The 18031-nt window shown below is 37.4% G+C and overlaps 1 protein-coding gene across 1 annotated transcript; it reads right to left on the bottom strand.

Moving 5' to 3' along the window:
• Positions 1-289: 289 nt before the first annotated feature.
• On the bottom strand, positions 290-16776 carry LOC123877373 (lysine-specific demethylase 9). The gene is made up of 12 exons (XM_045924077.1): positions 16349-16776; positions 12081-12816; positions 11107-11271; positions 10538-10655; positions 9875-10063; positions 8952-9092; positions 8186-8322; positions 7590-7729; positions 6435-6585; positions 5543-5682; positions 4762-4860; positions 290-4429 (listed from the first exon to the last, which is right to left on the bottom strand). Exons 1-12 carry the CDS (start codon positions 16557-16559, stop codon positions 3639-3641), a joined length of 3018 nt encoding a protein of 1005 aa, XP_045780033.1. The 5' UTR covers positions 16560-16776; the 3' UTR covers positions 290-3638.
• Between the last annotated feature and the right edge of the window lie 1255 nt (positions 16777-18031).

The raw sequence follows: 18031 nt of genomic DNA, 5'->3' as shown, positions 1-18031 counted from the left end.
CGGTTCAAATCCCACCCGTTGCACTATTGTCGTACCCACTCCTGGCACAAGCTTTACGCTTAATTGGAGGGGGAAGGCTCCCTTTTCCCCTCCAATTAAGCGTAAAGCTTGTGCTAGGAACTAATACTCCTATTAGTTATGACTAGCATGGCTAATATTCTTTAAAGAAAAGAAATTATCAAATTAGTGTACTAAATGAATCAAAAAAAAAAAAAAATCGATTATTACGTTAAGAGATGAAAACAAATAAAAAAAAATTGTTATCTCACAGTGTAAAAAAATAGGCAAGTTTAAAAATTGGTTTATAATTTATTGAAGATTTAAAAACTGTCTTTTTACAAAATTATTAGTTATCCATCTGGTTGAATTTAACAAACAAGATTTGGAAAGATCCAATGATATTATAATACATAATAATATGTAAAAAAGGATAAGTAAAACATTCGTTATCTCTTATGCTCTTGGGCATTTCGTATCTTCTTTCTTGTTCATCAGCGAATACTGTTTCCATACGCCATATTATATTATATTATAATAAGAACGTAACATATATTGATATAATATCATTCGTCAGACCAAATCATTCACAATTTCAAATACTACTCAAAAGTAATTTTACAATAGGTATTTTCTTTTCATTTGTTATTAAATTACATACCTAATCGACTTGTAAAAGTGATATTACTGTACTTGTGTTTAAAATATACTCCATTCTCAAAATAAATAACTCGGAAGTAATTAAAGGCCGATTCACACTAATTGCGTACACGTGACACGTACGTAGTGAAGCGCGTAAACCCCTAACACACCGGGTTACGCATACATCCACGCTTTACGCAAGCGGTATGCCATGTTTCATACAGTTCCATAAATTACAACGCAATGGTACGCGCTACGTCTACGCATACGCAGCCTGTGTGAACGAGCTATTAAGGTTCCGGTATCCGTCACTCAGCCGCGTAACATCAACAGTGATGTAATAAATAATTTAATAATAGTTATTTTTTAAAAATCACAAAAAAATTTACTCTAACCTTAACTAAACTATCAATATATCTTTTTACTCTTACAGTATTTTCACTTGTACGATACGATATATTTCTCGGGTGCGGATCCGATATTTGTGACCTTTCTCTTCCCAATTTTTTTCAGAAAACTATATTTTTTTATCCAAACTAGAAACTAAGGCAGACTTAAGACACTGTTAAAACGAGACAGCTTTATACCACTGGCATCAATCTGTCTCGTTTTAACTGAAACTCAAGTAAAGCAAAGTGAAAGTGCGCTCTATAGATTTCAACCTTACTATTCCTTTTACTGAAAAGCGTAACCCCGAAACGTAGTTTTAAAGTTATCGCCAAAAAACTCAGGACCAACCTAAAAACTAACTTGCTAAACCTTGGTCTTCCTTAGCATAGTTTTTTAGAAAGCATCAATTCTTTCTACATTTTCCAAGTTTTTTTGGTGATAACTCGAAAAATACTTTTTAAAACGCGTGTAATTTTTTTAAATCCTTTTATAAAAGGTGTGGAGCGTACTATAGAGACAAAGTCCAAATATCGGATCGGCGATCGTTGTCGATGTCGTATCGTACAACATGAAGACGGTTTTAGTGCACATTCATTAGAAATATGTGTGGATATTTAAAATTTATCTTCTTCTTAAAATTTATTTTACTTTATTAATTTTATTATTATTATTAAACTTCGACTTTAAAACTTTTACATCACATTCAGAACGCAGTTTTAGATGTGGGTAAGAAAAAATAAAATGAAAAAAAAAGTTTAATTAAAAAAAAATTAAACCAACGTAAACTTGACAATTTTCCAAAAGTAGAAAAAATGCGAGTTATTTTTTGAGTTTGGACTACCACAAGAAAAATTATGGCTGTATGGTCTATGACCTTTGCCTGGTCCAAATGAATTGGACAAATACTAGAATTATTTATTATGATTTTGTCTTAGGGCTTGCAAATGAGTGAAAAACTTCCAATGGGGATGATGCCTATGCCAAAAATAACATTTCCTTGTATTTATTAAATAGAGGGTGTTCCAAAATTCGTAAAACCCACAATCACTGCTAGTTTTGAGTTTACTAGCCATTTTAAATTATCGATTTAACTAAAAAAAAGTTCGTCAAATTACGTCAAATGTGCATGACGTCACATCTGTGTATTTCATACAAGCTCCCATACTAAGCGAGCGTTTTGACATTTGATAAAAAGTAGCTGATTTGACTTCCAATTTTACTTAAACGCGGCGAGTATTTGACTAAAACAGTCGTGAGACACGAAATATAAATGAAATTATGAAACTAAAAAAGTTCCTTAAAATGGTTAAAATTAGTTGTATATAAATCAGTTTAATACTGCAAGGGTTGGTATGCATGCATGTAGTTAGTATGAAAAATAAAACGATAAAATAAAATCACTGGTTTAAAATAAAAAAAAAGTTAAAATAGGTATAATTAGCGCTTATTCAGTTGTACACAATTCTCTGAAGACTAAAAATAACTAAAATCAAACCTATCCGTAATCTGTCAATATAATCGTCCGATTACGCACTGCATCCGATCCGAATCCGACAATACGTTCCGAAATAGCCATACAACTATTTGTATGGTAGCTTAAGCACTCATAGATGAGTATACCGCATTATTATAAAAAAAAAATGTGTTTAATGGAAGAGGTTATGGACCTCAGCAAATGATATGATGCAGAGAGAATATAGAGACTGTGTACAACAAAATTAGCAATCTTTCCTTTTGTTAAAAAGAGACTATCCCAGAAACTAGTTTTTTATTTATAGGTACATAACATGGGAATTAAGAAAAACTGACATTTCTGAAAAAGTTTGTGATGTAGAACCCAACTAAAAAACTTGGGTCATATGTTAGAATACTTTTTTAGAAACATCAGTTTTACAAAATTCCCACATTTTTCTGGCAATGACTTAAAAACAATTTTTTTGTGGTTAGTCACTTTTTAGCAAAACGAGGGTAGTATCTAAAACTGCGCATTCAATCATTCTTTGCTTAGCCTCTACGAGACTTAATCCTAGTATTTACAGGGTCATTATCCTATTCTACCAATAAGGTACTTAGCGAGTCTTTTGAAGCGTTTTGAACCTTGTGCGGTTGTAATAGAGATCAAATTTGTTTAGCACTTATTATAGTACTAAATTAAGGTATTTTTGTTTCATTTTTTTTAAGAAATTGACATTTGAAGGACATTTTGATTAGTAAATTTTTTTATTCGATAACTTTTCAATTTTAGACATCAAATTCAAAATTTCAATGAAGTTTTTGGCAATAGACACTGGTAAAAAAATTAAGAAAAAATAATATACAAGAAATTCGATATACATGTTTTGGCAAGTGCTCTAACAATAAATAATTTCTGAAATAAACATATTTCAGATGAAAGTCTCAACTCTCAGATTTCTAACTGTGCCAATTTGCATAGCTTTTTGTTTTTCAATCTTTTTTTATGTAAAAAAAAAACCGAAATTCTGTAATTTTCATGTTAATAATACCACAACACAACAATAACATTATTTTGGCCAACCGACACAAGGTGCAAACTGTTTTTTCAAAAAACGCACACTAAGCACAAATCAAGTGTCTAAACACACACACACCTAATCTGGAGGCCGGTGGACCGATTGCGGTAACTTTTCACTTTGCACTTTGGATTCACTTTTCACCTCCCTCACTTTCACTTCTTCTTTCACTTTTTCTCTGTGCCTTTCGTATTTCTTCTCGTCAGATTTGTGATCCTTTTTGTAATCTTTATGATCTCTTGATCTCTCAGATTTGTGGTGTGATCTGTGTCGGGATGAAGAATGTCGTCGGTGACTGTCGTGCGATTTGTCGGACGACCGATCCGATTTATCCGACCTTTCCACTGTTCTATTTTCCTTCTCAGTTCTGCTATCGGATTTGTGGTCAGATTTTTCTGCTCGGCTATCGTTTTTATCAGTTTTTGGATCTAATGACCGATCTTTGTCCGAGCGGTCACTTTTATCAGTTTTGATGTCCGATTTATCTGTCCGACTATCAATTTGTTTTTCTTTATCTGTTCTGTCAATTTTGTCAGATTTATTTTCTTTGTCAGACGTTTTGGTGTCCAATTTGTCTGATCTGTCCAATTTTTCTGTTGATTTGTCAAGTTTCTCAGTCCGACTGTCGGATTTGTCGGTTCTATGTTTGTCATCTCTGTGTCTATGTTTGTCCTTGTCAGTTTTTTCTGTTCTTTCATGTTTTTCTGATCGTCTGTCCTTCTTTTCGTCAGTTTTCTCTTTTGTTTCTCCTCTGACTTCCAGACTCTTTCTGGTTTCGGATATTTTGAGCGCTGCTTTCTCTTTGAACTTAGCGCTTAGAGCTCTCATTTCTATGACGCCGCTCTTGTGCTTTGTGGATTTCTTAGTTTCTGTGAAATAAAGAATAATTTATTAATACAAATAATAAAGCGTGAATTAGTTTATTTTTACGTAGAAGATAAACTAAATGATAATATACTGATATAATACTTTCAGATAACGCATACGCTTGTAAAATGTGTGGCACAACTTAAGAAATAAACTTTTTTTTTTCATTCTAAATACTTTGAATTATTCTTACAAGTTGATTAAATTTTTACCATGTGATTCGGAAGAGTTAGGGGGCCTGCTACTCATCACTATACTTGACCAATTGTAAATCAGAACTAAAAGAAAAGGCTATGAGTTAGTGCAACTCATGATAAGAAATAGAAATATGTACCGGTATGGTTGATGATGGGCTGGTCGGGCGGAGGACGTTCATCTGCTGGAGACGAGGCTTCCGACGACGCGTAGTACTGCTTCAGACGAAGATGCCACGCTGCGGAAACACATACATATACAATAGGCTATTTATCTAATTACCCGACTGCGGCAAAACCAAAAGGAAGGGTTATGATTTTAGCAGTCTATGTATGTATGTTTGTATCCAAATTCTGTGTGTTCCTAAACTACTGGGCCGATTTTGATAAATGAGGTGTCAATTGATTCGTTGTAAAGGTCCGGGTGACATAGGCTATATTTTATACGAAAAAATTGACCTAACAGATTAATTATATTATAAAAGTGGAGGTCTCCAAAAAAATATTTTTTGCCATTGTATTGAGTGGGGTGTCAAACGAAAGAGTAGAAAGTTCTAAGCTCATGAATATGAATGTACAACAACATTAAAATATACCAAGCGACAGACAAACAAATTTACTCTAATATTTCAGCGTTTATTAGGACGATCGCAGTCGAGTTTTAGTTTTTAACTTTTTTATAAAAAGTTTCGAAGACCGCGCCAAAAGCGACATTTCTGTGATGGCGCTGGTCACATGACACGTGTGACGTCACAAGCTAGTAAACAAGTTCTCTTAGGTTCACATTGTGTCCATAACTGTTTACTAACGTAGACAATCGAGATGGTAATCGGGGTGGGGACGGTGCGGGAAAGCGTGGGTGTGCGGGGCGTCCCCCCGCCTCATACCCCGATAGCCATCTCGACCTGTCGCGTACTATACCTATGGAGGTGACCGCAGACACGGTCCGGAACTGGTGTATGATGTTTCTGGGTAGGAAGTAGACATCGTCAGAGCACAGCGGTAGTCTTGAGTAACGCACGCCCTCGCGACGCAGTTGGTTCAGTTTCGCTTCTTCCAACCTGGAAACAGTATTTTATGGTGTCACTAATCAGAAAAATAGCCGGTCAAGTGCGAGCCGGACTCACGCACGTAGGGTTCCCTACCATTGTACAAGAAATCTGCAACCAGTATGACAAAAATTTGCAAGTTAATGACGTACAGCGCCATCTTGATGTGATTCAGTAAACTAATTATTTGTTATATTACAAATCTCAATATTTTTAGGGTTCCGTACCTCAAAAGGAAAACGGAACCCTTACAGGATCACTTTGTTGTCTGTCTGTCTGTCAAGAAACCTGTACTTCCCGTTGACCTAGAATCATGAAATTTGGTAGGTAGGTAGGTGAATTTGTGGTTACATCATAAAAAAAAATTAAAATGTGTTTCAATTTTCAAAATAAGATAACTGTACCAAGTGGGGTATAAAGGGCTTTACCTGTACATCCTAAAACAGATTTTTAATTTTTATGTGTGATAGTTTTTGATTTATCGTGCAAAATATTGGAAAAAATACCCAAGTACGGAACCTTCAGTGCACGAGTCTGACCCGCACTTGGCCGGTTTTTTTTGTGATATAACCACAAATTCACGGTTTTCCCTTCACTTATGCTATAAGACATAGCTGCCTGCCCAATTTCACAATTCTAGATCAACGGGAAGTACCCTATAGGCTTTCTTGACAGACGCGACAGACAGACATGATCCTATAAGGGTTCCGTATTTCCTTTTGAGGTGACCAACCACTTGACATGATTGAAGTGGTGACACTTACCATGTGACGCACTGTGAGATGGGCGGCTCGTATAGATCCAGCTGCAACAGTGACACGAGTTTGCTGAAGTCCCCCGCATGGAAAGCGACCACGTCTTTAGTAATTCTGCCTCTGTCTGACTCGTCCCCACAGTGGATTGCTTTCAGAACACCTGTAAATTCAAATCCATACTAATATTATAAATGCGAAAGTGTGTCTGTCTGTCTGTCTGTCTGTCTGCTGCGTTTTCACGGGCCAACCACTGAACCGATTTTAATAAAATTTGGTACAGACTTGGGATACATCCCGGGGAAGGACATAGGCTACTTTTTATCCTGGAAAATTGAAGAGTTCATACGGGATTTAAAAATAACCGAACCCCACGCGGGTGAAGCCGCGGGCATCCTCTAGTTCAAAATATTTTTATTCAATTAGACTTTTACAAGTACTCTTGAATCGTCAAGAGCATCTACCACTGGTTCGGAATGCCTTTCCTACCGAGAAGAACCAGCAAGGAACTCGGCGGTTGCTCTTTTCAAAGATTTGATATACAATATTATGCCATGTATACGAGTAATTAAAAGTCCCGCGCATTGCTGGAGCGAGCTGTAGGTCAAATCCACGCTCTTTTATCATTTACATAATCTTCGATAGCATAATATGCTTTTCTCAGGAGCATAGTTTTAATAGATCTTTTAAACTTATATAAAGGCAATTTCATTCCCATAAATGACTTTTGGACCTTCCTTAGGCGGAGCGTAGGAGTCGCAAGCCTGTTACGGTGTCTAGTCAGCCTGTTGTGTAGATAAAGTTATGTTGAAAGAGATTTAGCAATTACATTGTGAGTAATATTTTCAGTGTATATGAGGCTCATACTTAGCCACTCACTGGTCTGGTTTGAAGCTTCGGCCGTGGCTAGTTACCACCCTACCGGCAAAGCCGTGTCGCCAAGCGATTTAGCGTTCCGGTACGATGCCGTGCAGAAACCAAAGGAGGGGGTTTAACGAAAACTGCCATACCCCTTCTAGGTTAGCCCGCTTCCATCTTGGACTGCATCATCACTTACCACCAGGTGAGATTCCAGTCAAGAGCTAACTTGTATCTGATTAAAAAAATACCATATATCATTCATCGTCAGTCAAGAAAGAATAATGAGAGAGTGCAAGAGTAGCTCACCAACGGCAGCCGTGGTGATTCTGTCCAGACCATGCCCGACGTGGTCCGCGTGCGCGCGCGTTCTATCCTCAAAGAGAAACTCGCGCGCCTCGCTCCAACGAGGTAGGTACTGTAGATTGCGTAGCTCGTTCATACCCGTCCTAAAGAAATGAGGCCATTTTTCAGTAAAAAAATTCAGGCGCGGGGGAACCCCCGACAATAGCAAAAGGGTTTTGAATAGAATAGAATATATTTTTATTCAAATAAACTTTTACAAGTGCTTTTGAATCGTCAAAATAATCTACCCCTGGTTCGGAATGCCGTTTCTATTGAGAACCAGCAAGAAACTCGGCGGTTGCTCTTTTCAAGTACATATTCAATTTACAATAATATGCCATACTGTATACAAGCAATTGCAGCGCCGTGTATTGCTGGAGCGAGTCAAACCCAAGCTTTTTTGTCATTTAGATAATTTTCGATTGTACAATAAGCTTTTTTCAGGAGCATACTTTTAATAGATTTTTTAAACTTGTGTAAAGGCAAGTCTAAAATTGACTGTGGAATTTTATTATAAAATATAATATGAGTAAAAACATTTTGAATTTTGAATGTTATACCTTCTCTTCTTGATGGGACTCTTGCCAAGTTCAGCAGTGGGCACCAGTTGCTCGCCCGGCCTGATCCACAGGATGGGGCCGTCGTTTGACTCCTTGGGCTCCATTTCCACGGCCGACATTGGGCCCCACGGCATTGTCTGATAAAACAACAATTATAATTGGTTTTTTAATGAAAAATCTTTATTTTTCTCTTTCATCAGCCTGTGGACGTCCACTGTTGGACATAGGCCTTCCCTATAGAGCGCTACCACACCCGATCCTCAGCCTTCCTCATCCAGCCACTTCCCGCCAGCCGCTTTATATCGTCGGTCCATCGTGCTGGAGGGCGTCCCACACTACGCTTGCTTAAACGCATTTTTCTCTTTACATTGCCTTAAAAGTAAAGAACGGTAACAATTGCTTTAGTTAGAAACCGTGTTACATTTGTTAACGCCCACCTCCAGAATGAGAAAATTAGGTACTAAAGAAAATTGCTAATTTATATTTAGGGAGAGACAGAGATGAAACATGACTTTTCCGAAAATAACTGATTAATTTACTGATAATTTTGTTCGTCACATGGCGCAGTGGACCTGACTTTACTCTCAAGTTCTGCCTGAATAAATTTTACTTATTTTTAATTTTTTTTTTTTTTTTTATATTCCTCCCTTTTATTTAAATTTATTTATTAATTATATGCACAAACAAATATATTTTAGAGCATGTCTCGCCAACTGCTCACACACATTTAACCCTTGAAGTAACATGCAAGTGTATAATATCTCACCAGGTTAAGGAAGGGGCATTCCGACAGCATGTCGAGCATGTCGGGGAAGTAACCACCGACCTCCTCGTGCACTGTGCCCACTAGAGAGATCTGATGCAGCGGCCCGCAGCGAAAAGTACCAGCCAAGTACGATTGTTGCACCTGGAACAAAGTATAAGATACCTTCTTAGCACCGTAACAACGTGACAATTATCATGATCATCAAAGTAAGCACCGTAAGAGTTGCTTACTTTGATGATCATGATAATTGTCAACTAATAGACCCCTGGTTTTTTTTTTAATTTATAAATTAGCTCTAGACTAGAATCAGAACTGCTAGCAAATGTTGATTCAGCCTAATATGGAGGAAAATCATAATATCTTTTTTTTTTATATAATAAAATAGTGAGCAGACAAGCAGGCGGGTCACCTGGTGTTAAGTGAGTACCGCCACCCATGAACATTTGCTGCACCAGAGGTGCCGCCGATACGTTGCCGGCCTTTCAGGAATTTGTTGATCCGCCTCTTGAATAACCCCATGTTGTAATCTAGTGGGAACACCGCCGATGGAAGTTGATTCCACAGTTTGCATGTGCGTGGAAAAAAGGATCTGGCACAACGGACGGTCGATTCGGTGAGGGTGAAATTGCTTGCGGTGGCGTGCGGTGCGGTTGTAGAACAAGTGTAAATTAAAAATTTATAACACCCCCGACAAGTGAAGGCTACAGTAACTAGAAAAGACCTGATAATTTCCAAACGGCTGAACCGATTTTCTTGGATTAGCTAAGAACACTCTCGATCAAGCCACCTTTCAAACAAAAAAAAATTAAATTAAAATCGGTTCATTATTTTAGGAGCTACGATGCCACAGACAGATACAAAGATAAACTTATAACACCCCTCTCTTTGGGTCGGGGGTTAAAAAAGAGGATTAACCTGGGTACCTGTTGGTAATATTTGCTGATGGTGGTGGTCTCGATGTCGGAGGCGCGCGCCAACACGCCGGCCTTCACCGTCAGGGTGGGGTGCTGCTCTGCCAGATACTGCAGCAGACAGGGTAGCCTGGCCGCAGCGCCTCGGACCACTCCGCAGACAAAGTACGCCCAACCCTCGCTGTCTTCCGAGAATACCAGCTGCAAAGGAATAATACATTAGCTATTTAGCGATAAGACCGCCTTTTAAGTTTTGTGGTGCAATAAAGTATATAAATACATAATAATGTATGTATCTATGTATGTATGTATAATGTACTCTAATGGGTAATATCAAAAACCGGTCAAGTGCGAGTCGGTCACATTTGGCCGGTTCTGTACCATCGTACAGAAATAACACTTTAATTTTTATTAATCTTCATGGTCATTTTCAAATTTTTATTATTTGTTGTTATAGCAGTAATAAAAATACACATTCTGTGAAAATTTCAACACTCCACCTATTACGGTTGAAGAGATGTAGCCCCCTGACAGACAGATGGAATGGAACCCTAAAAATATATGATGCTGGATTTAGGTTTTTTTTAAATCCTGTGGACTCTAAAAATATGGACTGAATCATTCGATTTTCATAGCATAGGTGTAATGTATAATAATGTTTATTATAAAACTAACCTTTAGGAACTCCTTAGCGAGTGACTCCTGTTGTGTGGCACTCAGCATATCAATGTCGTGCTGGTAAAGGTACACTACGCTCGCACCGCCGTTTGGATGGGTCTCCACACGCATCAACCTGGTGACAATATTATACAAATATCATTTGAGGAAAAAAACTAATCACACTAATATTATAAAGGCGAAAGTTTGTGTGTGTGTATGTATGTGTGTATTTTTGTTATTCTTTCACGCAAAAACAACTGAAACGGATTTGGCGGAAATTTGAAATGGAGATAGATAATATCCTGGATTAGCACATACTTTTTATCCCGGAAAATCAAAGAGAGAGAAAAACCTAAATCCATGCAGACAAAAATTTTCCAAAAATTTTGGTACCAATTATTTACATTTAAAAATGTCCAAAGGCACACTTCATCAAAAAGGAGAAGCTTTACGCTTAGTTGGAGAGGAAAGGGGAATATAAGTCATGATTAACATGGTTAATATTCTTTTTAAAAAACATTTAGAATGCGCCGAAATGGCCGCCAAACAGAACAGCTGTTTTGTATAATAGCATTCTCACACACCTATGATACTTCATTCCTTTAAAATCCAGGCTGTGTGCGACGGTGCCCCACACGGGGCCAGTTTTCTCCTTCTCCCTTCTACACTGCACTCCGATGGAGCAGCGTTTCACTCTTGCTCTCCTTCTGCACTGCTGGCAAGACGAATGACGAGACGAATGAGAGGACCTGCAAATAAACATTATTTAAGTAAATCCATACTAATATTATAAATGTGTCTGTCTGTCTGTCAGCTAGCTTTTCACGGCCTAACAGTTGAACCAATTTTAACGAAATTTGGTACAAAGGTAGCTTGCATGGTAGGCAATTTTATGACCCGAGAAACAAAAAAAAAAAGAGTCCCCACGAGATATTTAAAAAACCTGAATCCATGCGGACGAAGTCGCGTGCATCTTCTAGTATAATACGTATTTTTAGGGTTCCGTGCCTCAAAAGGAAAAACGGTACCCTTCTAGGATCACTTTGTTGTCTATCTGTCTGTCTGTCTGTCTGTCTGTCCGTCATGTCTGTCAAGAAACCTATAGGGTACTTCTTGTTGACCTAGAATCATGAAAATTGGTAGGTAGGTAGGTAGGTCTTATAGCACAAGTACAGGAATAAATCTGGAAACCGCGAATTCGTGGTTACATCATTTAAAAAAAAATAATTAAATGTGTTTCAATTTTCAAAATAAGATAACTATACCAAGTGGGGTATCATATGAAAGTGCTTTACCTGTACACCCTAATGCAGATCTTTATTTATTTTTATGTATAATAGTTTTTGATTTATCATGCAAAATGTTGAAAAAAAATACCCGAGTACGGAACCCTCAATGCGTCTGACTCGCACTTGGCCGGTTTTTTAAATATTTTTATTGTTTTTCATTGATAAAATTGGGTCTAGTTTCACCCCCTTTCATACATATACTTTATGAAAACTCGCCCTGAATTGACATTTGAAAAACCCTAAATCGAAAAATTGATTAATTAACTCACCTATCCCTCTCCCTTTCTCTATCCTTACTCCTCTCCCTGTCTCTATCTTTGCTCCTCTCCCTTTCTCTATCCTTATTCCTCTCCTTTTCACCCTCATACTTCACCAGTTCCCTTTCCACTTTCACTTTAACATCACTCTGTTTTTCACTTTCACTTTTATGATTCCGGATAGCAGGATAAAACTGGGTCGAGACATTCTCCTGTTTAATTTTCAACGGTAACTCCAAGTTCCCATAACACGGTAGCTCCCTTCGAGGTGTCGGTTGAAATTTTATAGCTTTCACGGACATGCTGAAGTGTGTGGATAGACGCCTCGAATTTGAGTGTAAAAGTACATTTGCCCGTGTTACTTTAGGGTACTTGTATCGAAACATTGACCTTTGGAAGTGCGTGTTTATTATTTTCAACTGTCGGGATACTGATGAATAAATTCGTTTGGTTAGATCATCGCGAGGTATCGTGTTGGACAGTTGAATTTGCTTCCACGCGGAGTTGATGCCTCCGAACCAGTCGAATCCTCCGATATAAGGGTCATTGCTGTTGAAATTGTCTTGTCTGAAGAGTAAAGGGTTCTTCATTGCTGGTGATTTGTGGAGGATGTGCATAGTTAGGACTGCGGTGTCACCGAATCCTCCCGAGTCAAACACCGGCCATATCTTGCTGTATTTGGCCGGTCGCGTGTTTTCTCCCCAAACACATAGCTCTTTGGATTCGCTACTGCGTTTGCGCTTCTTTCCTGTAGAGATAAATAAAAGTATCTTAATAAAGGCACGAGAACCAAGGTCACTGACATAGCCCAAACTATTAGCAAGCTGAAGTGGCAGTGGGCAGGCCATGCTTGTCGTAGAGGCGATGGCCGTTGGAGCCGGAAAGTCCTTGAGTGGAGACCGCGTTTAAGCAAACGTAGTGTGAGACGCCCTCCAGCACGATGGACCGATGATATAAAGCGGCTGGCGGGAAGTGGCTGGATGAGGAAGGCTGAGGACCGGGTGTGGTGGCGCTCTTTAGGGAAGGCCTATGTCCAGCTGTGGACGTCCACAGGCTGATGATGATGATGATGATCTTAATAAAAGCAGTCAGCTTCAAGTTAGCTTGGCCAACCAATTGCAACCGTGATTTCAAAAATGTTCAAAATTCAATTCATAGTTTGGTTACTGATTGGTTGGTTGGTCAAAATGGTTAACGCCCACTGAGTTTATTATGTCTATGGCATATGTATGGGATTGTGTAACGGAGCGAGAGCCCTATATTAACTGCTGTCCGTAACTAGGGTACAGTAAAATCCGAGCATAATAATTTACAAACTCTTTATAACCCATTTTTATTAAACTGAAGGATTGCATATGTTTGTACATAAAAAACCTACAGTTTACATATATAAGTTATAATATGTAGGTATAGTTAAACTGTTTATCAATACAATTTTCCTCTTGTTATTTCAATGAATGAAATCCATTAACTGAATGAATCATATAGAACATATTTGGAACTAGTGTTTATTTTTGTTGGGGATGTATTTCATCATAATCATAATCAACAGCAAATTCTGCAAAATTGTTGAATTCAATGTTTACATTTTTGACAACAAATTCTGCCCCAAAATTTATTGAATTCAACATTCACATTTTTGACAGCAAATTCTGTCCCATAATTTGTTGAATTCGATGTTCACATTTTTTCACTGCCAATCAAGGGGCAGAATTTGCCTCGGATTATTACACTGAATATGTTTTTGTTACACAATTAGCGGGCAGAACAAATTATAGAAGTCTTATAGAATCAAAATACCTAGCTTGGCACTTAGATTAGCAGATAAAGTGAAGCTTTGAAGAGAAGTTGCATGAAGTATGAACTAATTGATTTTGATTTTTGCATAACTACATTAAATACGCACAACAGACGGAAACGTTTAAGTGCGGAAACCAGCCCAGAGAGAAGAACTACATTAAAGACAGGAGCAACAAGTGTAAATTAAAAATTTATAACACCCCCGAAAAAAAAAAGTAAAAAAGAAAACAGCTAAAGTGCCTGCAGTATTAGAACCAAATGGTTTGGCACGTAGCGATGGCAAGAGACCAGACGGTATGACTCTGGTCCCGTGGAAACAAGGAAGGTCGCTTGTATGGGATGCCACGTGTGTTGATACACTGGCGCTGTCTCACATACAGGTGACCTCCGTGGCGGCCGGAACGGCAGCCACTAAGGCAGAAAGGGCCAAGAGGCGCAAATATGAAAATATAGAAAATAATTTCATATTTGTGCCTTTTGGAGTGGAGACCATGGGTTCGTGGGGCGAGGATGCCAGATCCTTTTTTAAGGACCTGTCATCCCGTCTTGTGGAGTCCACGGGTGACCGGAAATCTGGCAGTTACCTTGGTCAGCATATTAGTCTGGCCATTCAACAAGGTAACGCAGCCAGCGTTCTGGGCACCCTGCCTTGTTCCAGTGATTTGGATGATATTTTTGTTTTATAATTTTTATATTTAAGTATTTTTAACATTTGTGAAAATCTGTATTATTACTTTCTGAATAAAAAAGATTACACTTTTAAGATTACGCTTGTGATATAACCACCAAAAAGGAAGAGGTGACTGACTAACACCCCCGACAAGTAAAGGTTACAGTATCTAAAAAGAGCTGATAACTTTCAAACGGCTGAACCAATTTTCTTTGATTATAGTTAAGAACACTCTTGATCAAGCCACCTTTCAAAAAATAGAAACTAAATTAAAATTGGTTCATTAGTTTAGGAGCTAGGATGCCATAGACAGGTACACAAATACACAGAAACACAGATACACACATCAAACTTATAACACCCCTCTTTTTGGGTCAGGGGTTAAAAAACAGAATGAAAGCTTCTGAAACTTTATGCGATTTGACTATTTTTATAATACAGTCAAAAACTAGGTGTGGGACTGGGACTTGCATTTTGGATATTATAATCAATATGTTGTTATCAATGATTTTCAAGGATTGATGATGTTTTAAACAATTTTCACTGTAATCACAAACTTTGAACTCAATTATGGCAGTTTTAGGCTATTTCGCTTGAAAATGAGTTCAGATTTGCATTCAATGGGCCAAAAATTGTTGTAATTCACAGTTGTATAATTTAGATGTCCACCGGCTCCTCATTTATTCTTTACTAGGTAAGTATCTGCCTTCAACACACAGAGAAAGGGTCTCCTCTCAAATTTGGAGGGTTTTGACCATAGTCTACCATGCTGGCCCAATGCCGATTGGCGGAGTTCACACACCTTTGAGAACATTATGGAGAACTCTCAGACATGCATGTTTTCTCACGATAGTTACCTTCACTGTTAAAGCAAGTGATATTATAATTACTTAAAACACTTATAACTCTGAAAAGTTAGAATTGTCTACCCAGGAAAGCCTGACCTCCGATTAGATAAATAAATAAGTAAAAATATTTTTATTCAACTAGACTTAGGTACTTTTAATTGTCAAATGCATCTACCACTGGTTTGGAATGCCTTTCCTACAGAGAAGAACCAGCAAGAAACTCGGCGGTTGCCCTTTTCAAAGATTTGAATTTAGGAAATTAGGAGGCGGACATCCTAACCAATAGGCTATCACAGCTTTAGCCACACAACAAAAGAATTAGCCACAATGATTCTCTGTAGCAATGGTCGGCCCCTTGAAAGTTCATAACAGAATTTGCACTGCATGAAGTTCATTTACACTCTCTCAACTCACATTCATACAAAAAGTAATCTTTCGGTTTTTATGACTTTCAGTTGGCCAACTATTCACAAAATGCTTATCAAAATGATGATGAAAAAATGACATCAATTTCTAGGTAAACCATTGCTTGATACATAAATATAATAAATATTGTAAAAGAACAATATAAATGATAATTATGGTACTACAGTGATTTGGTGATTAAGATTTTCGTAAGAGCAAAAATCTTGAAGTAATCAATAGAAAGTAGATTGGAAACCTCAGCAAGGTCACACACTGGTACCAGATGCAGCATCTCATGGCAACAAGGGAATAACACTGAAACACCATTCCTAACACTTTTCATGGAGAAATCAACACAAAATAAAGAATACAAATGTGCATGAAATGTTTATCAACATAAATGACCTCCATTAATGATGTAATGTAGGAGTGATAGGTTAACAGATTTCCCCCCAAAACAAACCACAAATAGTATAACATTTCCACGAATTGATAAATAAAAAGAGTATTAGACTATAGTTTCGTAACTAAACAGGTATTGAGGTACTGGTTGTTACCTTTGGAATCGCCAGATGATGCCTGTTTCGAATTAGTTGGCACACTTGGATCGTATCCCAGTTTCGAAAGTTTGCGATAATCGTGTGTCACTCGACGGCGCTTGGTGCTCTCGCCGGCGTCCGTATCGCTGCACGCATTGCCGCAATCATCCACGAAATCACCATTTTCACCAACTTTTACGTGAGATTCCATGGAATCATTCGACGCCATTGTTTCACGGTAAAAGGTGAAACGTCGGGTATTTCACCATGAATCGTCAATGAAACAACAACTGCAGCTAACAAATTGATACTACTGACACGACAACATTTTAAACGACACAGTGAGATTAGAAACACATTGATATCGAATAAAAAACAACTTGAGACGCCATTTACTTTCCTGCCTCACACTTTTTTTTTGTTGAGTTTTTTTTTTCGAATGTTATGTTCAGAGTTGCCACTTGAGATTTTATTTTACCTAGTTTCTGTACCGCAGTTACCTTAAAAATCATCGAAACTCCTTAATTAAGAGTGCATAGTAATAATAATAAAAACTTGCCTTTTTTATTATTATATTAAAAAGGGTTTCGTACTCGGATATTTTTCTAACATAATGCACGATAAATCGAAAATCATTATGCATAAAATAAATAAAAATCTATTTTAGAATGGACAGGAAAACCCCTTTCATATAATACCCTAGTTACTTGGTAGGTATAGTTTTCTTACTTTGAAAATTAAAAATATTATTGACGTGACAACGTCTTATAATTCGATAGAGCCGGCTGCACGCACGTAAAATCATGACTCATGCGGCGTTACCTCGCTCTGAGGCATTCCATGTAAGGCTTGAAGTGCAAGCGAGAGCGCGGAACGAGCGACAAAGAAGCACAATCGGCCTTTGTTGTCACGTTCAACTATCGTCAGTAAACCGACTTTACAGACAACCAATTTTTTTACAATAATGTTATTATTTTGTTCATGAACACATTCTATTTTTTGTGATGTAACCACAAATTCACTTTCATCACGAATTATTTCCATTACTTGTGCTACTCGTACCTATATAAGACCTACCTACCTACCAAATTTTGTACGATCTATGAAATAAGTAGATAGTAAAAAATGGTACTTATATTGTCTACCTTATGGTACCTATCTTGAATTCAATTTTACCCCAAATCCTAAATCTGTGTCAAAATAAACTTCGTCTCAAGCAATACATACGTTCTTATCGGTAGTCATTTCACCCTAAAAAAGGCGAAATACCTAAAAGTAAAAACACTGCTTTTGTTGCCAGTGACGGAACGGTTTTTAAATAGCCACGTAGAAAGAAAGTGTTGATATAGAAAAATAATAAAAATGTGTTTAACAAAACGTAGAATGTAAAATTGCGTGAATTACAATTGTTCTGTAATATTTATTAAACTAAAAATAGGAACAGTAATTAATTAAAAATTCCAAAAACTTTTGTGATAATTTTTACTGTCATCTAGCGTCGAATATGGTCGAAGAGCACGCTCTGTCACCACTTATTTTTCACCACTATAATATCGCCATGAGTTAGTGTTATTAGCTGTCGCTAGATGTCGCGACAATTCAGAAATCTTTTGTAATTTTTTTTATATATAAATTATAATGTTATATTGTTATAATGTATATTCAAGAGAAAAAATCACGAGCCTTTTTCCTATTATATTA

Source organism: Maniola jurtina, chromosome 23 (genome assembly GCF_905333055.1).
Source record: "Maniola jurtina chromosome 23, ilManJurt1.1, whole genome shotgun sequence".
In the NCBI taxonomy this organism is placed as follows: domain Eukaryota; kingdom Metazoa; phylum Arthropoda; class Insecta; order Lepidoptera; family Nymphalidae; genus Maniola; species Maniola jurtina.
The sequence above is the reverse complement of the archived record's forward strand: the minus strand, read 5'-3'. Positions and strand labels throughout refer to the sequence as shown.